This window comes from Panthera uncia (assembly GCF_023721935.1).
Source record: "Panthera uncia isolate 11264 chromosome A1 unlocalized genomic scaffold, Puncia_PCG_1.0 HiC_scaffold_17, whole genome shotgun sequence".
Classification (NCBI taxonomy): domain Eukaryota; kingdom Metazoa; phylum Chordata; class Mammalia; order Carnivora; family Felidae; genus Panthera; species Panthera uncia.
The window spans coordinates 33,668,967-33,686,090 of NW_026057577.1; the positions used below are offsets into that span (position 1 = coordinate 33,668,967).

General features: G+C 49.9%; 1 protein-coding gene across 9 annotated transcripts in view; it reads right to left on the reverse strand.

The window, feature by feature from the left end:
* Positions 1-811: 811 nt before the first annotated feature.
* ARAP3 (ArfGAP with RhoGAP domain, ankyrin repeat and PH domain 3) overlaps positions 812-17,124 on the reverse strand; it is a 25,485-nt gene continuing 9,172 nt past the window's right edge. For 8 of the 9 annotated variants that reach the window (XM_049648481.1, XM_049648475.1, XM_049648482.1 and 5 more), the window contains 24 exons: positions 16,578-16,777; positions 16,394-16,479; positions 16,069-16,251; positions 15,776-15,911; positions 15,033-15,149; positions 14,447-14,594; positions 14,217-14,319; positions 12,179-12,398; positions 11,418-11,481; positions 11,005-11,168; positions 8,661-8,873; positions 8,270-8,375; positions 7,153-7,300; positions 6,783-6,851; positions 5,804-5,878; positions 5,591-5,705; positions 3,812-3,940; positions 3,593-3,726; positions 3,296-3,378; positions 3,164-3,199; positions 2,967-3,030; positions 2,731-2,868; positions 2,487-2,525; positions 812-1,931 (listed from right to left, as the gene is read on the reverse strand). In XM_049648481.1, the coding sequence (XP_049504438.1) occupies positions 1,446-1,931; positions 2,487-2,525; positions 2,731-2,868; positions 2,967-3,030; positions 3,164-3,199; positions 3,296-3,378; positions 3,593-3,726; positions 3,812-3,940; positions 5,591-5,705; positions 5,804-5,878; positions 6,783-6,851; positions 7,153-7,300; positions 8,270-8,375; positions 8,661-8,873; positions 11,005-11,168; positions 11,418-11,481; positions 12,179-12,398; positions 14,217-14,319; positions 14,447-14,594; positions 15,033-15,149; positions 15,776-15,911; positions 16,069-16,251; positions 16,394-16,479; positions 16,578-16,777 (3,256 nt within the window). In that variant the 3' untranslated portion in view covers positions 812-1,445. The remainder of the gene's footprint in view (positions 1,932-2,486; positions 2,526-2,730; positions 2,869-2,966; positions 3,031-3,163; positions 3,200-3,295; positions 3,379-3,592; positions 3,727-3,811; positions 3,941-5,590; positions 5,706-5,803; positions 5,879-6,782; positions 6,852-7,152; positions 7,301-8,269; positions 8,376-8,660; positions 8,874-11,004; positions 11,169-11,417; positions 11,482-12,178; positions 12,399-14,216; positions 14,320-14,446; positions 14,595-15,032; positions 15,150-15,775; positions 15,912-16,068; positions 16,252-16,393; positions 16,480-16,577; positions 16,778-17,124) is intronic. The other variant, XM_049648484.1, reaches the window with a different exon arrangement.

Here is a 17,124-nt window from a genome sequence, read left to right on the forward strand (position 1 = left end):
TGTTTCCCCAGCAGGCCAAGTCTCTTCCCATTGCAAAGCCTTCATGCCTGCTGCTTTCCCTCTCCTTCTGGAGTGCTCCTTCTTCCAGTACTCCACATGTCTGGCTTCTTTATTTTTTGTTTATTAAAAAATTTTTTTTTTAAGTTTTTTTATTTATTTTGAGAGAGAGAGAGAGAACAGGGGAGGGGCGGAGAAAGAGGGAGAGAAAATATCCCAAACAGACTCTGCGCAGTCAGAGCAGAGCCCTATGTGGGGCTTGAACTCACCAACTGTGAGATTGTGACCTGAGCCAAAGTCAAGAGTTGGACACTTAACCAACTGAGCCACCCAGGCATCTCTTTATTTTTTAAGTTTTTTAATTATTTAAGCAATCTCTACACCCAACATGGGGCTCACACTCATGACCCTGAGATCAAGAGTTGCATGCTTTTTTGACTGAGCCAGCCAGGTGCCACCAAATCAAGTCCCATTAGTTTTTTTTTGTTTGTTTGTTTTGTTCTTTAAGTACACTCTATGCCCAGCATGGGTTTGAACTCAAAACCCTGAGATTAATCTGAAGTACTCTACTGACTGAGCCAGTCAGGCACCCCTATCTGGCTTCTTTTAAGTTTCAGCTCATCACAGAGGCCTTCCCCATCCTCCCAGCGTAAGGGCCATCTCCACAAACACATCACTTTAGGTTTAATTTCTTCACATCACTGAATTAGTTTGTGTATTTAATGTTTTCTATTCCTCTACACTGGAAGCTCCATAAAAGCAGGACCCATCTGTTCTGTTCACACTGAATACCTAACACCCAGTTAGGTGCTCAATACATATTTGTTGAATGAATGAATGAATGAATGAAGCAACAGTAGCCTTTGGTTCCAAGGCTGTTTTATTCCATTGTTCCACTGTTCCATTGTTTTATTAACAATGACACATCTTTTTTGGCTCCTCTTTACCCCAACTGTCAACCCCAATCAATCTCCCGACACTAGGTCTTCAATGTAGTTCCCAAATGTAGGAGGTGGGGTAGGATAGACTTGGAAATCATTCAGCTCTCTGGCTTCCAAATCCTTTTTTTTATTTAATGCAGTAAAACCATTCTTTTCAAACCCAAAATGTCTCACAGGACACCTACATATCAAATATATAAGGAGGAGTTGTCCTTGATGAGGAAAAATATGTGGGGCTTACTGCTCTAAGAAACAGTTTGATGTTCACTGTTCTCCTTATTTCAGTGACATCATGGTACATATAATGAGTGGAGGTTCAGTGAGGGCCACATTCTGACCCTCTCTGGGCAGGAGAGTCCAGAGCCCTGAGTCCTGTGGTCTTTCCATAGCACCGCACTGGATTTTAGAGTCTTTCCATCCAGAGCAGAGGAGGCTCCCAGCAGTGTCTGCCATGGTGAGAACTTGGGTCTTCTGGTTACCTACCCCTTCAGACTTCTGGTCTTAGGGTCATGTGAGGGGCTGGCTGGAGGGTGAACTAGAAGAAGAGGAAGGTTGGGTGGGGAAGCCAGGCGTCTGTGTCAGAAGGCCATTGGGGCTCGGGGACTGAGGGCTGGAGGGCTGGGAGGGGCTTCCTAGGCCTATGGTGGTTTCTCCCTTCCTCAGGATGAGGCTGTTAAGTTCCTGGAGCAGCTGTTCCTCCAGGGACCCACGTGCCTGGGAGCTGCTCTTTGAAAGGGGGCCTGGAGGGAGCTCTGGTGGCCTTTCCTCTGGGCCTGGGGCACCTGCCTTGGGGAAAAAGGGTTGATCAAAGGACCTCTGGCTGGTGAGGGGAGTCTCAGGGTTGGCTGTCTGAGCTCTCATGGTGGAGAAGGAGGTAGAGGTGTCCTTGGTCAGTTCAGGGAAGGCTCCCACTTCCTCATACACTGGCTCCTCATAGACAGGCTCCTCCAGTTCCTCTTGCTCCTCCACAGACCCCTGGGTTGACTTCATTGGCTGGATGGGAATGAGGTGGCATGAAGCAGGCACAGAGTTAGAATTACTACATTATTAATCACTAACATTTATTGAGCTCTTCTTCTGGGCCAGATGCTCCAAAATACTTTGCATGTATGATACCAAAATAACTCTGTACAACAGGTTACACTGCAGGTGAGTGAACTGAGGCACAGAGGGATTAAGTAAGTTGCCCAAGATCACACAGTGAGTAAATGGAAGAACTAGGGCTTCAGCCCAGGTCTAACTCCAAAATGCATTCACTTAACCACTTTCCTTCTCTTTCTCAGATCTTATGACCACTTCCCTTTTCCTTGTCACATCCTACCGTCCTTTATTTTTCTGATTCCTTCTGGTCCCTCACTATACACTGTCCGTCTCCTTCTCTGTCTCTCTGTCTGTTTGCCTGTCTCTCTCTCTCTCTCATACACACACACACACACACACACACACTGATGGCCTACATCAGAACAAATAGAGAGGGTACACCGGTTCAGGCAGCACAGAGGAACACACAGCTGATGGGCACACAGCTGAGACAGGCACAGTACTCACAAAGAACATGGACAGGGTCCTCCGGTTGTGAAGTCGCCGCTGGGCACAGGTGGGATGGGGGTGAGGAGAGGGAGAGACACAGAGACACAGTGAGGCCTGGCAACAGGAGGCAAGGGTGGGGAGTGGGGACACAAAGAAGGCGGGGGGGGCACTAGGATGACAGGCACACCACTCCCCTCCTGCAGTGTGGCAAGGACACAGGCAGGGATCAGGAGGGCACTGGAGCAGGCTGGGGGGACCTCACCAAGGTCTGATTTGCAGAGAGGAGGGTGGCCCCACTGTCATCCCCTCTGATGGGCAGCAAAGGCATGGTGCCAAACTTCTGACGGGCAAGGTCAGAGGAGGAATGGCGTCGTAAGACCACTGGCTGCTGGTCATCGTGCTGGAGGGAGTTGAAGAATTGGCACAATGGGTATGGGTGGTACTGAAGGCTAGAGCTGGGACCTCCGACCTAGCCCTTAGCTTTCTCCTTCCCCTCACCTGGGCTTTGAGGATGCTGGTGGTCCAATCCCACATCTCATCCTCATCACTGCAGGACAGGTAGCTGGGGGTGATCAGAGGGAAATGAGCTGGAGAGGAGGGATTGTAGCTCTAGGGATGGAGGATAGAAAACATAGGGAGGGGTTGGACAGGGTGCAGGGCTAGGCTAGAGAAGAGCCAGGCTGGGAGGGACTCACAGGTGCATCTTCTCCAGTATCAATGTGAAGCCCCACCTAGGAGGCAAAGGAGAACAGAGACGGGTGTTTAGAAAGGCCAGAAAGGTGATGGCAGGAAGGCCCTAGAAATGTGGGCTGGGGAAGGACACTCACGGTGTTGGAGGCTTTAACTTCTTTCGGATGCCCAGGTAGACCTTGGAACCTTCCAAAGGCCACTCTCGTTCTGGTTTAGAGCTCTGAGAACAAGAAGGCAGTCAGTGAGGTCAAAAGGTGAGAGAAGGATCACAGTCATTTGAGTCAAGAAGTCATGGAAACACTGGGGTTATGCAATCACAGGGTCACAGAGGTCAAAGGACCAGGGCAGCAATGAGATTGATAAGCACATGATTTGTGGAGTGAGAGGCTTGATGTAGTCACAGCTCCTCCCACAGGGCTGCCAGCCTCCCTCACCTTCTTTTCCTTGAGCAGCAGCAAGCAACGACCACGCAGCAGAAAGAACCTCTCCTGGAAGCGGTTTCCCAGTAAGCGGGGTGGCTCCTCCCTACATCGCAACAGACCCACCCTTGGGCTCTCGCGGCGGATACCTGGGCACAAACGGGCAATGCTGGGTGGAAGGTCCTGGGGGAGAGGCCTGGGGATGGGGATGCTGGACTGAAGAGGGAGGTTCACCTGTGAAGAGGCAGCCGGCCTGGGCCAGGGAGACTTTTCTCAAGAGCAAGGAGGCTGAGCAGGGCTCTGGGAGCTGGCACCATTGAAGGGCCTGCTCTAGGACCCTTTCCTTGGGGTGCAGGGGCCGCTCTAAGGAAGGGGTAAAGTGGGAGTGAAAATCAACCAGAATATCCATCCACAGCCTGGAGCCCCCAACTCCTTTCCCACCAGTCACATTCATTTATCCAATCCGCCGCCCAGCCACTGGTATTTATTTTAGCACTGACTCTGTGCCAGGCACTGTGCTGGCCCTGGGGATACAGTGATGAGCACGAAACACAAAGCCCACAGCAGAGTGAGGGAGCAGACCTTAAGTCTGCCTTAAGTCAACCAAAGAATTGCAGACAATTAGTGCTTTGAAAGAAACAATAAGAAGCCGAGAGAGAGGAGGGTAGCCAGTGGGACAGGGTAATGCCCAGGAAAGGCCATTCAAATTTTTAAATGTTTTTTAACATTTACTTATTTTTTTTCAGAGACACATAGAGACAGAGCGTGAGTGGGGTAGGGGCAGAGAGGGAGACACAGAATCTGAAGCAGGTTCCAGGCTCCAAGCTGTCAGCACAGAGCCCGACGAGGGGCTCGAACTCATGAACCATGAGATCATGACTTGAGCCGACGTCAGACACTTAACTGGCAAGGCCTTTCAAAAGGGGACATTTGAGGATGAGACTGAGGCCAGAAGGGGTGGGAAGAACAAGCCATGCTAAGATCAGGGGAAGAAAATTGCAGGCATGACAAAATGCAGGAATAAAGGCCCTGAGTCAAGAAAGATGTGTTTGAAGAACAGCTAGCATGGCTGAAGCCCAGAGAATGAGTTATGTGAGATGAAGTCCAAGAAATAAGCAAGGTCCAGACGCTCAGGGATTGTGGGCCATAATAAGGAATTTGAATTTTATTTTAAGTCCAGTGGAAAGCCATCGGAAGGTAATGGCATGACGTGATTTACGCTTGCAATGCGTGTTGACTGCTGGAAAATGGATCATCGGGAGGCAAGAAGGGAACACTAGCCAGCTATTCCCTTTCTGGGGCTTTACATTTTAGTGGTTAATGTTGGGAGAAGAAAGATAGCAGTGACTTCATCTTGGGTGGTGGTAATGGTGGAGATGGAGAGAAGTGGCAGATTGTAATAGAATCAGCAAGACTAGGTGGTTGGGTTAGGTGTGAAGTTGAAGGAAAGAGAAGACTCCCAGCCTTGATAACTGAGTTAAGGAAAACTGGGAAATAGCTGGGGCTTTTTGTTAGGTGAAGGGGTCTGGAAACTGAGTTGAGTCTTGCACGTTTTAAGTTAGAGATGCTTATGAGACGTACAAGTGGAGGTGTGCAGTAGACAGTTGAATATGTGAGTCTGGAGCTCAGAGGAAAGATCTGGGCCAGAAATAAAAATTTGGGTGTCAGCTTTTTAATGGCACTTAAAGCCACTGGAATGGATGAGGCATCCAAGGAAGAATGTAGATAGAGAAAGGAAAAGGGTCCAGGTTGAATACTGGGTTCCTCCAACATTTGGAATCTAGGCAAAGGAGGAAGAAAAGCCTTCTTTGATGCAGAAGGGAAACCTAGGGTTTGTGGGGTCCACAAAAGCCAAGAGAGAAGAGAGTATTGAGAAAGAGGGAGTGGTCAACAGTGTAGAATGTCCCCTCACATGCACGAGGACAATGTCCACTATATTTGGTAAAAGAAGGCACTGGTGACTTTGATCTCCCCCCATCACGTGTGCATCCACACACACATGGTCATGCTCACCAAGTTCCCCGTGCTCACGAATTTCAAACGTCACCCATAAGTCCATCCCAGCATCTGTCCCCCGCATCTCCAATACCTGGTTAGTCAGCTCCTCAGCAGTCAGTGTCGGAGACACCTGGGGTCATGGCAAGAGCAGGGGACCCATGCTGGTCAGTTCACTGACCCTGCTTCCCCCAATCCTCCCATCTCCCCACCTGTCCCCTTAGGACTGACCTTCAGGGTAACACAGTTGTCTGGGAGCTGCTGTTCTATATAAACCTCCATGATGAGGTCTCCAGCCTGGGACAGCTGAGGGGACGGGTAAAGTATTCAGGAGGACACAAGAGAATCCAAAATATCAAGGTCAGAGGACTCCTTATGTTGCCTTATAAGCACTTTCCCCCACAAAAGTCGCCTCCTACCCCTCATTCCCAATGTGGCTCAGGCCCTTATAAGGGAGAACCCCAGGAGTGGCAGAACCACATCTTCAGGCTGCATGGGTATTTCCCAAGGCAGAACAACATATGGAAAGACAAGTTTAGAGTCAGACTCTCTGGGTTACATCTCTGGCACTCGCTACAGTATGACTTTGAATAAGTGATCCTCAAGGCCTTCTTTTTCATAACTATTTTTTTTAATGTCTATTTATTTTGAGAGAGACAGAGCAGGGGAGGGGCAGAGAGAGAAAGAATCCCAAGCAGGCTCTGCGCCATCAATGCAGAGCTCAACGCGGGGCTGAAACTCACTAACAGCCAGCTCATGACCTGAGCTGAAACTGAGTCAGATGCTCAACCAACTGAGCCACCCAGGTGCCCCGCTCTGTTTCTTTATTTGAAAAAATAGGACTGTACACCTCATGGAGTTGTGTGATGTTAAAGTGAGATCATAGGGTTTAGAATATAAGTCCTCTGCTGTTTGTTACCCTATTTATTACTATTATTCTCAGCACTTGGTCTAACTTAGCTAACTCTTCCTTGGATCTTTTTTTTTACATGCAGAACTGAAGTACTCGCCACCATTGTGTAATGAAGAATCCTCATGGTGGAATAAGTGGAGTAAATCCTAAACCAAACCCCTCTCCCCAAAGCACTCCCCTCCTTGGTTTCCCCCTTTCTCTGAAAGCTGACGGCCAATGTCCAGCAGCAGAAGGCCACCCTCCTGTCTTGATATCCCCTCCTGGCCCACTCAGGAGTCTAAGGTCAGGACAAGTTACCTGTACATCCTTCCAGGTGGTGATAAGACTGACTTCCAAGTCAATCTGAGCTACCTGGTCAGAGTCAATCTGTGGAAGAGTCAAAAAGAAGTGTGTATTGTGGAGGTGGGTGTTGGTGCTAGGAAATGAGGGAAGAAGGGAGAGATGTACAAGACCAGAGGGTCTATATGAGAGCATTAGAGGCCAGAAGAGCTAAGAACTAATGGGGCATGGGCATTTGGAGTGACGTTATGGGATAGAGGGGCCCAGGGCTCTGGAAGGTGATTCCCGACGCAGAGGGCTTTCAGAGGTCTGGGCTGGGGTCCTGTTGGGGAGAGCAAGATCTAGAATCCAGGAAGAGGGACTATAGTCAGGGGTTGAGAGAACTTACATTAAAGACAGAGATGTAGCCATCGATGAGTTCCTGCAGCACCCGCACCTCATGTTCCCCCCGCCCATCTGTCTGGAACACACTAGGTGCAAACAGCAGGGCCAGGTTCCGCGTGCACATTTGGTTTATAGCAGCACACTTTTGCACCCTGCAGAAGGGCGTGACATGGGTCACAAAGGATGCAGCTTGTGCTCACCTGTTGGTCAATGCATCCATTCATTCAGCAAACACTTATTGAGTTCCTACAGTATGCCAGGCCCTGGGCTAAGCATTTGGGATACAGCTGTAAGACACAATACTGGCCTCAAGGAGCTCCCAGTCTAGGGGAGAGACAGATAAGGATGGGTGATTATAAATATTGTAGGAGGCAGCACACTTTTATGTAAAGGGACAGACAGTAAATATTTTAGGCTTGTAGGCCATACGTTCCCTGTTGCAATTCCTCAGTTCTACTGTTGTAGTATGAGAAGAGTTATAGACAATATAAAAGTGAATGGGTGTGGCTTTACACTTCATGGACAAAACTTCATTTAGAAATACAGGCAACAGGTTGGATTCAGCTCATGGGCCATAGTTGGCCCATCCCTGTGATATAGAGTAATCAGTACAATACAGCCAGTGTTCACCTTAGAATTGTTTAAAGTCCTGTCTCCCCAAGAGACTGGTCAAGATAGATCTGCAACTTACTCTTCTTTGTGTCTCCTACATCTAACCCTTTGTCTGTCATAGAATAATAAAACTATTGATTGCTTACCGTTTTTGAATTCCTACTACATACATGCCAGGTGCTATAGTTAGGATTTTGGAAGGATTATTTCCTTCAACTCTCATGACCTAGGAGGTGGATACTATTTGTTACACCATCTTCCTTTTACAAACGAGGAAACTGAGGCTCAGAGAGTACAATTAACACCCAAGGTGACACACTAGAATGGTGGAAGACTAGAGTAAAGCTTAGGTCTGCCTGACCTCAAAGTCCACACTCTGAACCTTTGTGCTCTGACGCTTTCACTTAGCAATTGTTTACAGGATGAATGAATGAATGAATGTGGGGGGCAGGTAGACAGAGCTGATAAAGGGTCAGTGAGGAGCCTGCGGGGGTCCTGGCCATACTGACCGATAGAGATGCCCAATGAGGGTAGCCAGCGTGCGGCGGTTAACCTGTGGCAGGCAGCCAATCACTTCTTTGTACTTCTCCAGGCGCTGATTCTTCTGTGGTAGCTCTGGGATGGAAAGGGGAAGGGGTGGAGATGATCTGGGAAGGGAGCGCGGAGGGATTTTTGAAGAAACAAACCTAGGGTGGATGTGCCTCTGCCCCCTTCCCACCTTGACCTAAGCTGAGTCCTTGAGTGATCCTGAGGGGTGGGGAGGAAGTACTGGGGAGGATGGCTGCCCAATCCCACAAAACAGCCTCAGGGATTCAAGGGTGTGTGTGTGTGGGGGGGGGGGTGGAGTTCCTGGTTGTCCCTTGGCTATCTGTGAAGAGTTTTTAGGGACCTTGGGAGTACCAGCAGCCTCCCTCCAGCGGGGCAACAACCGTGCACAGGTCACAGGGTCATCGAGCTCTCGAAAGAAGCGTTTGAGTGTATCGGTGACATCCTCCACGAAGTGCTCCCCTGGCCGGAGCTTCACTGACCGGGCATCCCGCCGGAACTCAGCAAGGAGCCGAAGGCTACGGGCGCGGGCACCCCCTTTCCGGTATATGCCCTCCAGCTGGAGCCCTGAGAACAGCCAGCATCTCTGCTCACCACTGCCCAAAGACCCACCCACCCACCTGGTATCCAGTATCTGTGACCTACCCCCACCACCCCCCCTGACATGCTGTAGGGCTATTGGGGTAAATGGGCCAGAAAAGAGGAAGTCTGCCTCCATGGTCTTGACTCTCAAGACCCTGCTCAAGTACTCCTGCTCAGAAGGTCCTTCCCTAACCATGATATTACACAGAGTCCCCATCACTCACTATTTTGGTTTTGAAATAGCACTTTCAAATCATATTACAGTCAATCCTCACTATTCAGATTCAATATTGTGAATTTATCTACTTGCTAAAATTTATTTGAAACTCCCAAACCAGTACTTGTGGCACTTTCCCAGTCATTTGTGAACATGCGCAGAGCAGAGACGAATTTGAGTTGCCTATTGGACACATTCCCAGCTAAGCTCTCATATGGTAAACAAGTGTAGTCTTCATGGTATATATAGAACCACATTTTTTCATTCTTGTGCTTTTTTTCTTTGGGTAGTTTCACTATTTGAAATGGCCCCCAAGTGAAGTGCTAAAGTGCTGTCTAGTATTCCTAAGTACAAGAAGGCTGTGATGTGCCTTATGGAGAAAATATGTGTGTCAGATAAGCTTTCCTTATGCATGAGTTACAGTGCTGCTGGCTGTGAATTCAAAGTTAACAGATCACAAATACATATTAAAGCAAGTATCTTTAAACAGAAACACACTTAAAACAAAGTTACATATTGATGGATCAGTTGATGAGAATGTGACCAGAGCTTCCCAGGAACCCAACCCTGTATTTCCACTGGGGCAACAATTTAGTATTCATTCATTCAATGTTTGCAATAACTTCATAGAACAACACTACCATGAATAATGAGAACTGACTGTATTTTTCTTACTTATTACCCAGTTCTCCCACTAGTCTCTGAGCATCATAGAACTTTCCCTTTTCACCACTATATGTCCAGTGTCTGGCACACGGGAGCAGCTCAGTAAACATCTGCTGAATGAAGAGCGGCAGTCCAGGAACTGTGGAAGAGTGGGTATGGGCACCCATGCTCTTTCTCCAGGACTTTCACTGGACTGCTGACTTAATCCCTCCTTTGAACATGAGGAAGACTGAGAACAGGATGGGATCTAGTGAGCAGGCAAAGTCAGTGCATGAGGCTACTACCAAAGTGTGGAGAATGTCATTAGCCACTCACTATCCACTGTCAATGTTGTAAGCACAACTATTTGTAGTTAATGGATGTGCCTTTCCCCCCTTTATTGCCTTCCTTAGTTTTCCATGAAGTTTCCTTCTCAAGAGTCCTGCCTTCTAGGGGCACCTGGGTGGCTCAGTCAGTTAAGTGTCCGACCTTGCCTCAGGTCATGATCTCATGGTTCATGGGTTCGAGCCCAAATTGGGCTCTGTGCTGACAGCTCAGAGCCTGGAGCCTGCTTCAGATTCTGTCTCTCTCCATCTCTGCCCCTCCCCCACTCATGTTCTGTCTCTCTCATCAAAAATAAATAAACGTTAAAAAAAATTAAAAAAAAAAAGGGTCCTGCCTTCTAAAGGGGGTTCATCAAGGAGCTAGATTCTACTTGGTGCCTCCTTGGGCTGGAGAATAAAGCAGAGGCCAAAAAGTCACAGAGAATTCTGGGAGCCACTTGCACAGCTGAGCCTTTATGCCTGGAAAAACTCCCACACAGAATAAATCTGCTCAGACCTTCAAGGATTTTGCTGCACAGCTTGGCTCTTGCCTTACAGCTGCCCCCTCTTTGTTCTTTATGGCTCTCCATCTCCAGTCACATTTCAGTGCTGCTCTGCTCCCCTTTCACGCCCACGGCCCACTAACAGCTACCTTGGAACACTTACTACCTGCCAGATGCTGTGCTAAATGCTTTACATATGTTCTCTTACTATCACAACTATCCTAGAAAACGAGGACTGTTAGTAGCCCCATTCTACCAATGGGGGAACTGAGGCTCAGAAAGGTAAAGAAGCTTGCCAAGGATCATACAGCAGGTTGTTGTTAGGCTGCAATCTCTGGAGGCAAAGCTTCTGTAGGCAGATCACAACTTCTGGCTGTTCCTATGTCCCCCATCCCCTACTGGCTCAGTATTGGCCAGTACCCACTCACCATGCTGGGTGACAAAACTGATGCAGGCATCCACGATGATAGGGATGTCACCCCGGCTCATCTGCTGCTCTTGCAGCCCTGTGCCGCCCCCGCCAGCAGCCCCCTCAATGGCCGCGGTCCATGCTGAGAAATCCAGCCGGCCCTCCCCCTGCAGATACAGGGTCCTGAGACCCAAGAGGCCTGAGTCAGAGCCAGCTCCTGAGGGTCCTTTAAACTAAGAGGCCCAGGATCACAAGGCCCAGTCTTCCAAGAGCCACCAGCAGGGGGCAGCAAAATTCAACCCAGACAGAGCCCCTGAACTAGGCAATGGAATTTGAGGAAGTGGGTAGTGGTCCAGCAGACCAGGGCGGAGGGTGGAGCGGGGCGGGCTCTAGAAAGAGGGATCCAGGGTCAAGGATAAGGGCAACACTTACCTTCCTGTTTCCACCAGGACCAAATGCTCCTTCTTGTCTGGGGTGTCAGCTGCTGAAACCACACCTGGGAGAAGAACCATGAGACAGTATCATGACTGTCTTCATCATAGTGACTAATATTTACTAAGTATTTAAGGTATGTAGGTGCCAGACTAGGAACCCTACAAACAATGCTGTATTAAATCCTGTAAGTTACATACTATTATCCCCATTTTACAGGTGACATATTAATGCTCAGAGAGGTTAAGCTGCTTGTCTCATTACTTGTTATAAAATGGCAAAGCTGAGCTGGAACTCAGGTCTCTTGTCTCCAAAGCCCTCTGATATTATCCCATACTGTTCTCTTTGAGGAAGTGAGAATACCCAGTCCCCTCTCCCAGTCTCCAACCAGCAAATGACTCCAAATAACAGTAACAGTAACATTTATAACATGTAACATTTATTAAACACCTATAAGATAGGTCCTACCAGGCTCTGTGATAAGTGTTTTACATGCATTGCCTTATTTGAAACTACAACTGTTTCATTGTGCCCACTGTAAAGAGGAGGAAACTAAGGCACAGAAAGGTTAAGCAACCTGTCCAAGATCACACAGCTAGAAAGTGACAGAGGTGGAGGTCTGTATCTGGGCAGTCTGACTCCAAAGTTTGTGCCTGAATACACTATGTTCTGCTGTTTCCCCTAGGGATCCCCAAATAGATGAAGGTCCACTGTCCCTTACCCCATGGCCACCTTTCATCCCTGTCCCCACCCCTGCTCACTGATTTCCTGTAGCCGCCGCAGATGCACCATGTCCTCAGGGGCTGGAGAGCCAGGGCCCGGTGCTGGACACAGGAAGAGGTGGTCACCACGAAGAAGTCCAAACCCTGACAGCCAGAGGCCAGGGGCCAGGGCTGAATGGGTGGGAGAGCGTAGCCACAGGCGGCCCAGCCGCAGCAGCCCAGGGCCCAACAGCTGGTGACAGCTCAGCGGGGAGAACCACTGTGAGTCAAGAGGAAGACATGGGGAACAAGGAGGATGGGGAAAGAGATAACAGGTGGAGAGAAGAGTGAGAAGGATAGGGAAAGACATGAAGAGAGAGCAGAAGAAAGACCGGAATGAAAAGCGATGGGGAGAGAACAAAAGAAAGACACAAGAACACAGGAGATGGATGGAGAAAGACAGGAAAGAAATTCAGTTCAATTTAATTTGCTCCAGCCAATACAGAGAAGATATTCTGTGTGGCAGCCTTATGCCCTTAAATGTAAGGGTAAGGGATGTAAGGGATGTAAGGGTAAGAAAGAATGGGCAGCCAAAATGCTCTAACTGAAGAGTCACGATGCCCTGGGAAATCCCACCACCCTAAGGGGTCAGGGGAGGATTTGTGAAGAAATAAATGTTGGAGATGGTCTGCAAAATGGTGCTTCTCCAGCTACCTGTGGTGATGAAACAGGAGTTCTTTTCTTTTTTTTTTTTTTGTTCAAAATTCCAATCTGTTACTAATAGTACTTTTGTAAAAAACAATAAAAATGAACTACTAGGAAAGTAAACTGAAAAAAGAAATACACAATATAAGCCCTCCCTTTTAAAAAGTAGATTCTACATATAAAATCACTCTGTGACATTCCAATGAATGTTTGAGCATTTCCCACAGAGAAGTGTCACATCCTGCAGGGCCGACCTGGTGAGGCCAGGAGGAGGCCCTTGGACTTTGGTAATGGGAAGTCACTAACCACCCCTGAAGAGTAGCAGCTCATAAGTCTGGCAGAGGAGGGCAGCCATCAGGGGTTAAGGAGGAAGGGCATGCTTGCTAGGGCACACGACTATTCTGAGGGGTTGTCAGGAGGGCACCAGGGTGATAAGAAGCCGAAGGTGGAGCAGGACTGAGGGAAAAAACGGTTAAGGACGGGAGCGATTGGAGCAATGGGCATCATCATCACCATTACTATTTCAACACCCACAGATGGAGGGCCTGCTGTGTGCCAAGCAGCGCGGGTCTCACATGTCACTTAATCCTCAACGCCAAGGGGAGCATCTTTTAGAGCCACTCTATCTGTATGGAAAAGCTCACAAGGCTGAGAGTTGGAGGACTCAGATCCCAGGATATCTGACTTTAGGGCCTGAGCTTTTTTTTAAATATTCATTTATTTTTGAAAGAGCACAAGTTGGGGAGGGGCAGAGAGAGGGAGACAGAGGGTCCAAAGGGGGCTCTGCACTGACAGCAGCGAGCTCAATGTGAGACTCAAACTCATGAATGGAGAGAGATCATGACCCGAGACAAAGTCAATGCTCAACTGACAGAGCCACCCAGGAACCCCTAGGGCCCGAACTTTTAATTGCAGGGAGAGGGTGCAGGACAGAGAGACCAGCTTGCCTGGGAATGGAGACGCTGGGTCTCATAAAGGCAGCCTCACCTGTGCACTGGGAGAACTTGGGGAAGGGGGAAGTGGGAGTTAGAGGCAGCCTTTCCTTGGGAAGAAGGCCTGCACAATGAAGTTCAAGCCATGAGCTTTGGAGACAAAGGCCTGTTTTCAATCCTGGGCTCTGCTGCCTCCTAGCTCTGTGACCTTGATCAAATGACTTCATAACCTGTGTAACTCTGTTTCCCTGTATGTGAAATACTGATAATCCTTTCCTCTCAGGGTTGTTGTGAAAGTTAAATGAGCTATTGAGTGGGCAGTGCCTAACACTGGTCCTAGCACAGCTGTTAATGAAGGTGGATGTGGTAGGGGTGGCTGTAGGAACAGGAGAGGGCATGATGGGGACAGCTGGGGACAGGGAAACCATGGGCTGTTAGGGAGGAGGTCTCAGATGGCTCACCTTGCCCACAGCACTGGTCCAGGCCTCCAGACTGTCAGCTCCATCTGTGCCAAAATGCTGGATCCTCCCCCCAGTGAGGATGAGCTCAAAGGAAAAGGGGAATCTAGAAAGAAAGTGAGGTTAAGAAGGAGAATGGGGACCAAGAGGGGCTGGCAGGCTCAGGATCACAAAGGGCAAAGGGGGAGTGCAGGGAGCATGGGGTGTGGTTACCTGTCGAGGGGTGTGGTTACCTGTCAAGGTCACTTGGGTCAGTGGGTGGGGGACTCACACCCAGACATACAACATCTTGGGGCTGGATGAGGCTGAGGGGTTCAGGGCTGCTTTCTGACACAAACATTTCCAGAGCTGCTCTCAGCACGCACCACATTCGGGGGGGAGCTAAGGGGGAGGCTGATGGTCAGCAGGCAGAAGATGTCTGTCCCTACCGTCATAATTCCCATTTCCCATATTTATTCTTTCTATGCCAAACCCTCTGCCTGTGTATGATCTCACGTAATCTTTACAACAACACTATGAGGTGGGTATCATCTTCAGTCCTCTTTGCAGGTAGGGAAACTGAGGCCCAGAGTTTGAGTAGTGTGCCCAAGTCACATTAGTAGGAAGTAGCAGAGCTGGGATTTGGCCTAGGCAGTCTGACTTCACAGCACACGCTCTCATCTATCACCCAGTGCTGCCCCCAGGCATGGTCCCTCTCTTACTCCCAGCACCTAGCCCACTCCAGGGTGTGGCCCTACTTGCCCTTCCCACCCCTCTGGGGTACACCTTGCTCATCCCAGTTTCTGCCCCATCTCCCCCCACCCTCGGCTCGCCTCTCACCATCCCGCCCCCTGCGAGGAGGTGGGGGTCCAGCTTTGTTGCTGATGGGACCACAGTACAGGAAGCTGCTGTAAGTGGCAGGTACCACCACCTCATTGTACACGCCAGGGGAAGGGTCTGCAAGGGGAAGGAGAAGTGGTCAGTTCAGTGCAGTGCAATGGGATGGCCTGAGTCATCAGGAAAAGGATCAGACTGAGGAAGACAGTGGGACCCAACTCCACTGGCAGCATGGCCAAGTCAAGCCCAGTGGGGCTGGACCCCTTACTACCCAGATTAGTAAAGATGGTAGTAGGAAGCAAGACACCAGCCCTTGCCCACTGCCTCTCCCAACCAGCCATCCATTCACCCAGTCAGCCCAGGGTGGAAACCTCTAAGCATGGGCCATCCTATAAGTGTCACAGCCCCTCTGGCCTGACCCCTGGAGAGAAGCATCATTAGATGCCTGTTTCTTTGATCAGACTTCCCCAGGGACATGAGATCTCCTTTATGGGTTGACCTTGTCAGGGGTTCACCAGCACTAACACCTCAAACATCCAGATCCATTCCAGGCAGTGGCTGCCATTGATCATTTCATGACTTCAGGATATAGGACCCAGAGGATCTAGAAGGTTGGGAAACTACCCAAACTGGGCCATTGTGATGGGATGAGTAAAAGGGTACATGGGGCTCCCTGGAACAATCAAGGCACGGGTCAGGGTTGAGAATTCTTAGGGGATGAGAAAGGAGGTCCTTCTGGGGATTACCTGGGAGCAGGAGACCAGAGAAGCTGCCATCAGGTGCTGAGGGGGACCAGGACTCCTCGCCCTCAGAGGCCTCAACACAGAGGAGCTGGGTCATGTTCTTCAGCAGGTTGGGTCCTGTCACAGCTGCACACAGTGCCTACAGAAGGGGAAGGGCCTCTATCAGCCCCAAGACCCAACCTGACAGTGTGGGGACAGTCCTCCAGTCATCAGAAACAGCCCCAACCCCACGCCAAGTCTAGGCATTTCAACTCAGAGACTGCCCTCCTCCATCAGCCCCAACCTGTCCCTCCTACCTGGAGAAGCTGGCCATGATCTAGATACTGAGGGTGGGGCTTCCGGAAGAGACCCAGTCGGTACTTCCGGGAAATGAACTCTCCCCGGGGGCCAGGGCTTGTATCTGGATGCAGCCCCTCACCTGGGGGTAATGCCCCTGCCCAGAAGCGATTGGCACGATCATTTCCCAGGACAATGAACAACTGTAGGATGACAAAGGGCAGAGGCAACTGACAGGAACTCGAGTCGTCAGACATTTCAATCCTGCCCTCAAGCTGGGCCCACAGCCTTTTATGGATGCTTTTCTTCCATCTTCCCCACTTTTTCCCTCTTCAGACTCCTCACCTGCACTATCTCATTACTCCACACACTTGTGTCCAGCTTCAGGCTCTGTACTTTGGAGATCCCAGAACCCAGGGCCCGGTGCTGACCTGTTAGGGTATGAAGGGTATGTGGCATAGATACCCAGAACCTCCAGCCTCAGCCCCCGCTCCCTCTCCCTGTTTTAGCTAAAGGCCCCAGCCCTCACCTGCACACTGCTTGCAGATGACCACCCCGAGGTTGACAGCAGCCCAGTCTGGGCGGGAGGCGCCACAGTCCGCACAGTGCCGGTTTGCCCGATTGGACCAGATTTTCTCAGCCACCTCGTAGTCAGACAGGGTCTCGGTTACTGCTTCCTGCAGAGCGGCCGCCCAGCTCTGCCGAGCACCCCCAGACTCGGCTGTGAAGCTGAGGGGTGGACAGCCAGTCTGTGGGCATGGATACCCCCTCCTACCTGTCCCATCTCACTAGCCATTTCTGCAGGAAGCCCTGCAGGCCACTTCTGGGCCAGCCCAGACCATCCTGAGACCTTGACCCTGATCACTGGAATTCCATCAGTGCACACCCACAGACATCCTACTGAAGAGGCCTCTAGTCCTCTACCTGCCCTGGGTCTCCTTCAAAAGTCTCTCCCCCAGGGGTGCCTGGGTGGCTCAGTCTGTTAAGTGTCTGTCTTTGCTTAGGTCATGACCTCCCTGTTTGTGGGTTCAAGAGTGCAGAGCCTGCTTGGGATTCTCTCTCTCTCTCTCTCTCTC